The following is a 10,934-nucleotide window of genomic DNA, read 5'->3' as shown; positions in this document are numbered from 1 at the left end:
CGTGATGTCACTCCCCACCTGCAGCCCCCACCACTTCCCAATAACCTCCCCCCTTCCTCTCTCCCGGGTACCAGGAGCAAGGACCCCTCCCAATACATGGTGCTGCTGGGAGCCTACAAGCTGGAGAGCAACCAGGACCATAAGGTGCCCATGCACGTCACACGCATCATCGTCAACTCCCGCTATGCCGGTGAGGCCACGAGCGGTGACATCGCCCTGGTGGAGCTGCGGAAGGTGGTGCGGTACTCCGACTACATCCTGCCCATCTGCCTGCCCGCCGCCAGTGTCCAGTTCCCCCCCGGCATGATGTGCTGGGTCACCGGCTGGGGGAATATCCGGGAAGGAGGTAAGTCGGATTCTGGGCCTGGCCTGGAGGCCCCAAAATGGGGCATGGGTTTGTGTGTCCTGCCATCTCTGCCTGCCAGGCAGCCCTGCAGTCATGGAGGGCCCTCCATCCATCCATCCATCCATGTCCCTTTCATCCATCCGTCTCTCCATCCGTCCATCCATCCATCTCCATGAACCCCCTAAGCATCCATCCATGCATCCCTACATGCCCCTTCATCCATCCATCTCCACATCCTCTCTCCATCCATCCATCCTAATACATGCCTCCCATCCATCTATCCATCCATGCTTATAAACACCTCCCATCCACCCACCCACCTACACATCCCCCCGTCTTCCCACCTCTCTACCTCTGTGGTGGGTGTTCCCATCCATCCATCCATAGAGGTTATGTGAAGATCGGATGGACGGATGGATGGATCTCCACATGATCTCTATCCATCTGTCCATCCAACCCCATAGACCCCCTCCCATCCATCCACTCATGCACCCAGGTCCAAGGGTGTCCTGTGTATATCTGTTCATCCAGTTATCACTCCATTCCCATGTATCCATCCACTCACCCACCCACCCACCCATCCATCCTTGTACACACCTCCCATCCATCCATCCATCTACCCACCCACCCACCTACCTACCTCTGTGGTGGTTCTGTGCACATCCATCCATCTCTACAGAGCCTCCATCCATCCCTCCAGCCCCACGTGTCCATTCATCTATCTATCCATCTGCCAGTTCATCCATCCTTCCCCACATATCCCCCTCATTCATCCATCCATCTGCCCATCTCTATGAACTCCATCCATTCATCCATCCATCCATCTCTATGGGGGGGTCCTGTGTCCATCCACCTCCCTCCATGGGGTGTCCTATGTCTGTCCATGTGCCCATCTGTCCGTCCATCCATCCCCTACCTATCTATCTATCCATCCATCCATACCCACAACCCACCCCCACCCCTACCCCCGACCCCGGCTCCGTCTCCATAGATGTGTTATAGAGCCATAGAAAAGTCAGGATGGACAGGACCTCCAGAAGTAATCTAATCCACACACCTGCCTCAGGCAGGATTAGGTCTATAACAACAGAGGAGACTGGATGGTCACCTTGCTGGGGTCACCTGACCCCAGTTGTCTTTCCTGCTTGGTGCAGGGCTTGGACCGGATGATCTTTCGAGGTCCCTGCCAGCCTTACAATCTATGAATCATCCCATACGGCCATAATCTAAACTCTACCTTCAACCCTGACGCGATACAGACCTAACACCATAGCCTGCCCCTCACTCCCGACCTGTAGCCCCGCCCCCGGGAACCACAGCAGCCAATGTTTAGATTGGACATTAGGAAAAACTTCTTCCCAGTTCGAGTGGCCAAGGTCTGGAACGGGCTCCCAAGGGAGGTGGTGCTCTCCCCTACCCTGGGGGTCTTCAAGAGGAGGTTAGATAGGCATCTAGCTGGGGTCATCTAGACCCAGCCCTCTTTCCTGCCTGTGCAGGGGGTCGGACTCGATGATCTATTGAGGTCCCTTCCGACCCTAACATCTATGAATCTATGAATCTATGTCCCTCTTCTGCATCGTTTCATCTATCCCCTCTGAACTGTCCATCAAAATTCGGTCTCTCCGAGTCAAAGAGCCAAGATCCGAACCACCAAACCATCAACATTCAAACGGGTGATTCAGGCCTTTTAATCGAGACCCCAGCATCAAAATCCTACCCATGATTCATAGCAGCCCTGCTGCACGGTCAACGAAAGCCCAGCTACAAAGTCATGACACATTTCCAAGCACTCGCTTTGTAGCAGGTCACCTCGCTTTGTACCCGGACAGCCATTTTTGTGGCGCAAGAATTACTTTGCATCTACTGCACAACAAGCCAGCTAATTGGGTGATCCCACTTGGCCAGTCTACATTTCGTGAGCGCCTGCGCGGTGAACGGCATGATATATGTAACGTGCGGCACGCTCGGCATCCTGTTGTTCAAATTCAAAAGAAAAAATTCGGGCTCATTAACTGCAACCGGATTTGGCAACATTCACATCAGCCGTTCAGGCTTGTTAATCAAGACCCAATCATGCAATTCCAACCAAATTTCTGTCAACAATTCAGGCACGTTAATCAAACTCCAATCTCCACCATTCCAATGGGCAGCTCAGACATTTTAATCGCCACCTGATGATTGAAATTCAGCTAACAACTTGGATATACATATCCAGAATCCAGTGATTAAAATTCAGGAAAAAACTCAGGCTCGTTAATTGGAACCGGATTTGGCAACTTTCAAATCAACTGTTCAGACTCACTAATCAAGATCCAAACATCCAGAATTCAGCCAATGATTCAAGCACATGAATCAAATTCTGATCTCCGCCATTCCGATGGGCAGCTCAGACATTTTAATCACCACCCAACGATCAAAATTCAGATACATTTCCCTGAAATCCCATCGTTACAGTTCAAGAGAAAAATCCAGACTCGTTAATTGAAACCTGATTTGGCAACATTCAAATTAATGCTTCAGACTCGTTAATCAAGACCCATTCATCAAATATCAACCATTATTCCATCAACGATTCAGGAATGTTAACCGAGCACCGATCTCCACTGTTCCAATGGACATCTCAGACATTTTAATGGAGACCCAAACATCACATTTCAACCAGAATTTCATCAAGGATTCAGGCCCATATTCATTGCAACCCACCTAAATGGACAATTCAGACATTTTAATCACAAGCTGATCCTCTAAATTCGGCTCACAATTCGGATGTTTTTACCTGAAATCTGGTTGTGCCAGTTCGAGAGACCGCTCCGCCTCGGTGGCTGAAACCCAACCCGTCAGACACGTTAATCGAGTTCCAATCGGCACGGTTTCAATTGAAACCCAGTCGTTGGGAATCCCGCCGGCGATTCGGGCATAGTAATCATGTCCCAAGCCCGATTCAGCCATGCATTCAGAGGCACGAATTGAGCGCCAGTCCTTAGCGCTCAAGGGCTGAATCAGGTGGGCAAATCAAATCCCGGCTGTCACATGTCAATAAGCCATTCGGGGATGTTCGCAATGGTTGACCTCCAGGCCCATTAATCAAAGCCCAATTAATCAAGGCTTGATTGATCCAGACCTGGTTGTCTCAACCCAATGAAAACCAGGCCCTGAAAATACCCGCCCATGCCCGCAAAAATTGCTTTGACAAATTGAACCCATCTTGATGGATGGAAGCTCAGCCCCATTCAGCCACCAACACCCAACCCAATGAAAACTAGCCCCTGAAAACACCTGCCCCCCCAAAAACACAACCTAATGAAAAGCAGCCCCCCCGAAACACCCCCCCCGCAAAAAATGTCTTGATAAATTGAACCCATCTTGATGGATAGAAGCTCAGCCCCATCCAGCCACCAACATGGGGACCCAGGGGGTGTCACGGGTGCGCCAGCTCTTCCCTGGTTGGTGGAGGGAGGTGTGAGGGATGCAGGGATTTGGGCCAAGGCCCCTCACCTCTGTGTCTGGTCTTGGGTAGAGGACCTGCCAGCCCCCCAGACGCTCCAGGAGCTCCAGGTGCCCATCATGGACCAGAAGACCTGCCAGAACCTGTACAACAAGGACATGGGTAAGGCCCTGCCCCGCAAGGACATCCAAGACGACATGATGTGCGCCGGCTATGCTGAGGGCATGAAGGACACCTGCAAGGTGAGGCTGGGGGGACCCAGGAGTCCGGGCCCCCTGAGATCACCCTCCTGGGCCCATCTCCCCCTCCCTGTCCTGGCTCCAACCATTTCCCCAAGGCTCCAGTCCCTGGGCCCAAGTGTGGGTAAAGGGGTGGGACACTAGGACCATGGAGCAGATTGGGGGCAATGGAGGGATGTTGGGATACTCTGATCCCCACCCACACACACACAGGGGACCCAGGTGTCCAATCCCCACCTACTCCCTACACACACACACACAGAACCCAGGTGTCCAACTCCCCCCTCCCCTACACACACACACACACACTAAACCCAGGCATCTGTGCCTCATGCACACACACACACACTCACACACACACACACACACACACACAAATCCAGCTGACCAGCAGCCACACACTACACATCTCCTATGCTTCCTCTGTTTATTCATTCTCTATCCATCCATCCCTCCCTCCAATCATTCCTCCATCCCCCCATGTCCCATCCATCCATCCCCACTTCATCCATCTGTCCAGCTGTCCATTGAACCAGTATGTCCATCCATCCATTCAATGAACCAGAACCTCCCTCCATCTTCCTCTTCCTCCATCTCCTGCCCATGACCCTGGCTCTCCCACTCCCCCCAGGGTGACTCAGGTGGCCCCCTCGTCTGTAAGGTCTCCAGTGAGTGGCTCCTCGCCGGCATCGTCAGCTGGGGCGAGGGCTGTGCCGTACGCAACCGCCCGGGCGTCTACACCCGCCTGACGTTCTACCAGGACTGGATCCACCGCCACATCCCCAACATTGAGTTCGTGGAGGTCTCGGATACCAAGGGCGGTGCCAGGGACAAGGCAGGGGGCCCCATCTTGGCTCTCCTGCTGACCCTGGGGTTGGTCCTAGGCCAGATCTAGGCAGGGAGAGGGCACAGGGGTATGGGGTGGGGTCCCTTGCATTGCCTTCTGGTGCTGGAGGGGATGGTTTAGAGTGAGATGGGGGTGGGGCTTGGGCAGGGGGTGGGGCAACAGAGCCATCCATCCACATAGCCTCCATCCATCCATCCACATAATCCACATCCATACATCCATCTACCCACACATCTACCTACCTCTATGGGGGTCCTGTGTCCATCCAGCCAGTCACCCAACCACCCACCCTTCCATCTACCTCCTTTCATAGGGGTCCTTTGTCTGTCCATCCATCCACCCATCGACCAATCCATCCATTCATCCACCCACCCAATGAACCAGTCCATTCATCCCCCCCCCTCGAACGAGTCCATCCACCCAATGATCCAGTCCATCCACCCATACACCCATTCATCCATCCATCCATCCATCCAAACCAGCTTCAGCTAGAAGTCACTTCCTCTTGTGTCACGTCTATAATAACCTAACCGTGGGGCAGAGCTAAAGGGAACCATCACACGTGTCCGGTCCCTTTCATACCTACAGGTAGTCTCTGGGGATATGCTGCTATGTATCAAGGGAGGGGAGAGTAGGGTCTAGTGGGTAGAGCTGCCAGGACACCTGGGTTCTATCCCCAGCTCAGGGAGGGGAATGGGGCCTGCTAGGTTAGAGCACAAGTTCTGGGGGGCCAGGGTTGCCTGGGTTGTCTCCCAGCTCAGGGAAGGGAGTGGGCCCCAGATACCGGGGATCTGTCTATCTTATGCCAGGGAGTGGGGTCTAGTCATTAGAGCAAATCTGGGGAGGCGGGGACACGGACAGGGGTGGGGAACCCGGACACCTGGGTTCTTTCACCCCATCTCAGGGAGAAGAGCAGGGTCTGGTCCTCCGGGTAACAGCACATCTTTCAGCCTCTGCTGTGTGACTACAGGCGAGTTGTAGATCCCGGCCGCCCTCCCCCATGCCTCAGTTTACCCGTCTGTAAAACGGGCATGTGTTACACTGTCCTACCTCGTGTGAGGGCCAGGAGCCCTTTGGAAGCCCCTTTTGGTGGAGGAGGAGCGGGGCAGAGCAAGGGAGGGCAGCCGGGGGGCCCTATCCAACCCCCGCTTGCTCAGGGCATGAATCCTGTGTTCTTTCTTGTGTTAATTATTAAAACCAAATGAAAAAAGCCTGGATGTGGCCTTGTGAGGTGGTGTCCATCCCCGATTGAATGGGTGGCATTGGTAGGGTTCAGACTGAATGCCCATTGGCATGGGAGGAGTGACCGGGACCTGGGTGGGGCTAGCCAATCCCAGCTCCCCCAACTCAGCAGCCTTTCCAGCCCCAGGCCAGGGCGCTGTGAAGCCAACCTAGGAAACTACCACGGCAGATAGCTAATCCCCTGGAAAGACTCGCCCAACCAGTTGCACAAGACCACTAGGCTGCGGGGCGGGATCTGAAGCAGCTCAAGTAAGGGGTTGGCGAAGCGCTGAACACCCCCCTCCCCTCCTGGGAGAGAACCCAGGTGTCCAGACAGCGGGGCTATGGAGGCTGGGAGTGGGTCTCAGTTGGCCACTGCATGGGCTGGCTTCATCCCATTGGCTGGGATGGCCATGTTGGAACCAACCCAGACAAGGGGTTGGCCAACTCTTGGGCCCACCAACCCCCACTGCCCTCCCCTGCCTGGGGGAGAACCCAGGCATCCCAAGGGATCCCACTAGGATATGAGGGGCCCATAAAGGGTCTCCACTGGCCAATGAGTTGGGTGGTTTCATCCCATTGGCTGGGATTGGCCATGTCATGTACACGTTATGAGTCATCCTCATACACATTATGAAATGTGTCCAGGAAATCCCAGTGGGATATGAAGGTCAAGGAAAGCGTCTCCTGGCCACTGGATGGGTGGTTTGATCCCATTGGCTGAACCAGCCCAGACAAAGAGTTGGCCAAGCCTTGGACCTACCAGCCCTCACGTACCTGGGAGAGGACCCAGGTATCCAGAGGGATCTTACTGGGGTACGGGAGCTGGGAGAGAATCACAGTTTGCTTCTGGATTGGCTGGTTGAGAAAGTCACGTGACTGAGAATCAGCACTGGACCAGGAGATATGGGTGCTGGGGGCCAACTGATGCTTAATCCAGGGGGCAAGACCCTGTGGAGCTCACCTCAGGGTGTGGGCGGGACTTGTGGAACAGGCCTGATGGACAGGAATTGGAGGAACGCAGAGAAGGGTCTAGCCCTGGGAAGGGTCACGGCAGGAGAGGATTGGTCCTGAGGAAAGAGAGAAGGAGACTGGGTGCTACTGAGTCGAACACAAAGCACTGGAATGAACCCAGGCATCCAGGCACCTCCCATCACTCACCAGCTTCCATTCCTCTCCCAGAGAACCCAGGTGTCTGGGTTCCCAGCCTCTCCTGCTCTCACCCCTGGGTGACTCCTGGGCCCTTGATCCCACCCAGCCACTTCCGGGGCCTAGCCCGGTTGGCTTATCCTGGCCCTGCCCCCGCCCCCACGTTCTGTCTCTACCCACGACCTGCCTGGATGATGAAGGAATCAAAAGGGCCCTGCCCTGTCCCCGGCCTTCTCCTCCCATCAAGCCTCAGGTGACGCCTTCGAGCCAGAAGGGGTGGAGGGGTGGTGGAGGAAAGGGTGGAAGGGTGCATGAGAATGGAGGGAACTGACTGGGAGATGGGGGTGCTCAGGCGGGTGGAACGATGAGGAGATGGATGAAGGAAGGGAAGAGGGAAGGCATGGGGATGGATGGATGGATGCAGGGAGAGAGGGATATAGAGGGTTATTGGATGGATGGATGGATGGATGGATGGATGGATGGAGATAGAGGGTTATTGGATGGATGGATGGATGGATGGATGGATGGATATAGAGGGTTATCAGAGGATGGAGGGATGGATGGAGGCATATAGAGGGTTATCGGATGGATGGAAGGAAGGAGGGAGGGTTATCAGAGGACGGATGCAGGGCCCCTCATCTCCCCCCATCCAGGCACCACCCCATCCCCCTGCCCCCTCCACACAGCCCTCAACCCAACCCTACCCCTGCCCCTCTGCCCCAGGCTGTGCCCCTCCCTGCCCTGAGGCCCTGACAGGTAATTAGCTCTAATGAGGCACCCACCCGACCCTGGGGAGGTTTCAGCCCCCACCCAATGCCCCCAGCTCAGGGGAGGACTGTATTTGGTTCAGGTCACGTCCTGGGCAAAGCACCCAGGCATCCGACCTACTCTGATTCCCATCAGCCCCCACTCCCCTCCCCAGGGAACCCCAGGTGTCCAGGCTCCCACCTCCCTCCTCTCATCCCACCCCCCTCACCCAGAGGACCCAGGTGCCCCAAGGGCAAAGGTCATTTCCGAGGGAAAAAATCTCCCATAGCTCATTAAGGAGAAGGAATATTCTTGATTGCTGCGGTTAAGGCGGGGGGCCTGGCTGGGTGCCAGGACACCTGGGTCCAATTTGTGACTCACCCCATGTCCCTGGGCAGGTTCACTGGAGCGCTTGGGCCAGGTTGGGGGGAAGGGAGGGACGTGCAGCATCTGGCACTAATACCCCAGTACCTTATCCACCTTGGCATGAGGGTATTGCACAGAACCTGGCACTTACACCCAATGCCCAACCCCCAGAGAGGCCAGCAATGGGTTCAGCATTGGGGCATCAGCGGGTGCTACTACCCCCATGCCACAGGCTGTTGCTGGGGTATTAATTTGGTTACCCACCCTGGATACAACCCCTTGAGAGCTTAGTGGGGTACATTAGACCACCATCAGGTGGGGTCAGGGGTGGATTAGCCCTACCCCCACCACCACCATCTCCACACACGCTCTCAGGATACCATCAGTGATACTACCCCAGAAGATGGAGGATGCTTGGAGATATGGGGGGCACCAGGGCTGTGGTTGTACGAGGGGTGGGGAGAACATGGGGTGCTCTGTCGAAGTGAGGGGAGAGGGAGAGGCTGGGTGCCCGGACACCTGGGATCTCTGGGAGATCTGGACCGGAGGTAGGGGCGAGGGGTGGGTCGTTTCTGAGCTCAGGATGGGGTTGGGGCTAGCCCCTCCCCCCTTTCATCCAGCCCTCCAAACTACTGTGCATGGACCCCGTACCTCCTCCTGGGGCTCCCCCATCACCCCACCTCCAATCCTCACCCCACCTCCCCACTGGAGGGGGGCGGGACCTCTGTGCCCTCAGCTCTCTTTGGACGTCTCCCCCAATGCTGGCGCTGGTCCACACTGCCAATGGGCAGGACCCTAGCTGCAGTGACCAATGGCTGTGCCAATCCACCCCCCAGTGAGGCCGACACTGGAGGGGAAGGATCATCCAGAGGATCCACCCGAACCCCCGACTCTCTTCCCATTGGCCCATGGGGGTATGTGGGTCTCACCAAATCCAACCACCGATACGTCTCCCTGAGGCATCCTGGGTCCCGATGCCAGTGATGAACAAGGCTGTTGTTGGCTGACCTCTTTGGGCATCTCCACGGCATCAAGTTTCGAACGGGACCTATTGGCTCGTGGTGGCACAACCCAATGCTTCTTCCCGGGCCTTCAAAATCCCACCACTCTCTGGGGCATGCTGGGTCCTGATTCCACCTCCCCACCTAGGGGCAAGGCCATCATTGGCTGATCCCTTTGGGCGTCTCCATGGCGTCGAACCCGTCGGGCGACATTCTGAGCTAGGCGGGATATAACCAGGCCTGGGTGACGCCCGGCACAGCAGGGGTGCCCGGGGATCCCAGTCGGAGTAGAGACACAGGGCAGCATGGTGGGCAGCCCGGATGCCTGGGTCCTCCTTGTGGGGCTGCTACTCGGTAAGGAAGACCCCCTACCCCCTTATCCCCTCTCTACGGCCCTCCTTTCCTGCCAGCCTGGGTTCTCCAGGAGGGCAGTGAGGCCTGCTGGTAACAGCAGGAGGTCCTAGGAGCCTGAGCACCCAGGTGGAGAGTAAGGAAGCGGTCCCACCCAGGTGTGAATCCAGGCCGGGGGAGGGGCGAGGTGGCCTCCTTCCTTGCACAGGCAGCAAGTCGTTCAGTGGAGTCACACCACAGGGCCCAGGCCCCGGGGGCAGGGAGCAGATGGGCTCCTCCATCCCATCTCCCTGGGTGGACAGTGGGAGTGAGGCCCCCCTGCCAGGGCCTGAGATGTCCCATGGATGGAGGAATGGAGGGGGCGGTGGACCCGGGGGTCTATGGGGGTCAATGCCTGGATGGATGGAAGGATGGACAGACGAATGGATGGGCCAGGGGGTCTATGGGGGGGTCAATGCCTGCATGGGTGGGGAGGTGGATGGAGGAACGGATGGAGGGAGGGAGGGATGGGTGTCTATGGGGATGGATGGACAGAGAGATGGAAAGGTATGCGAGGTGCACCCCTTCCATCCAGTCTTCCGTCTCCTCCCCGCCACCCCCACACAACGAAGCCAGGCGCCCGGGCCGGCCGCCCTCCCCAGGCCAGGCTGGCAAGGCAGCAACGACCCTACGGGGAGCTGTGATTGGGCCCTGGGCGTGCGGGGGAGGGGCTGTGGTGTCCCGGTCACGAGGAGCTCGTTAGGAGGAGCGGCTCATTGGGATATGCATCTCTGATGAGGTCCTAACTGCCAGGGCAGGGTGGAGCTCTGGAGGGCCCAGCAACTAGGGGAGGGAGGGGAGGCCCCGGGGCGTGGCAGTGGGGGGAGCAAAGGGGGCCCAAACTGACCTCTCTCTTCCTCCCTCCCAGGGGCGGCTCGGTGCCAAGACAACCCAGGTGAGGCCCAAGAGACCCCGGTGTCTGGGTTCCCAGGCGCCCCTGCTGTGGCCCCTCCCCCACAGCGCCCCCCAGGGGCCCCAGGTGTCCGGGAGCTTACCCTTCTCCATGACCCTCAACCCTAAGGGGCTGCTCGACTCCCCTCCTGCAGGACCCGTGTACAGCCTCCCGGGTCCCCTGCAGTCACCCCCAGACCCGCTCCTGTCCTGGAGAACCTGGGCATCCAGGTACCCAGCTGCCCCTCCCGCCCCCGCTCTGTCTCCCTAGGGTGTGGGTGGCCGACCGGCA

General features: G+C 57.1%; 2 protein-coding genes across 2 annotated transcripts in view; both read left to right on the top strand.

Moving 5' to 3' along the window:
* Window positions 1–80: 80 nt before the first annotated feature.
* On the top strand, window positions 81–6,087 carry LOC102369007 (serine protease 27-like). Its single transcript, XM_006037546.1, has 3 exons — window positions 81–346; window positions 3,864–4,033; window positions 4,662–6,087. The coding sequence occupies exons 1-3, from the start codon at window positions 97–99 to the stop codon at window positions 4,923–4,925; spliced, it is 684 nt and encodes a 227-aa protein (XP_006037608.1). The 5' UTR covers window positions 81–96; the 3' UTR covers window positions 4,926–6,087.
* A 4,147-nt stretch (window positions 6,088–10,234) lies between these two features.
* LOC102373527 (serine protease 27-like) overlaps window positions 10,235–10,934 on the top strand; it is a 3,557-nt gene continuing 2,857 nt past the window's right edge. Inside the window, exons 1-2 of the mRNA XM_025193951.1 lie at window positions 10,235–10,258; window positions 10,620–10,646. Of these exons, the coding sequence (XP_025049736.1) occupies window positions 10,235–10,258; window positions 10,620–10,646 (51 nt within the window). The remainder of the gene's footprint in view (window positions 10,259–10,619; window positions 10,647–10,934) is intronic.

Source organism: Alligator sinensis, unplaced genomic scaffold (assembly GCF_000455745.1).
Source record: "Alligator sinensis unplaced genomic scaffold, ASM45574v1 scaffold1511_1, whole genome shotgun sequence".
NCBI classification, from domain to species: domain Eukaryota; kingdom Metazoa; phylum Chordata; order Crocodylia; family Alligatoridae; genus Alligator; species Alligator sinensis.
This window is presented reverse-complemented; position numbering and strand designations above follow the sequence as displayed.

Coding starts and splice junctions, on each gene's coding strand:
- LOC102369007 (XM_006037546.1), top strand. CDS start 97: ATGGTGCTGCTGGGAGCCTACAAGCTGGAGAGCAACCAGGACCATAAG. Junction 347..3,863: donor GGGGAATATCCGGGAAGGAG/GTAAGTCGGATT, acceptor GGTCTTGGGTAG/AGGACCTGCCAGCCCCCCAG. Junction 4,034..4,661: donor GCATGAAGGACACCTGCAAG/GTGAGGCTGGGG, acceptor CACTCCCCCCAG/GGTGACTCAGGTGGCCCCCT.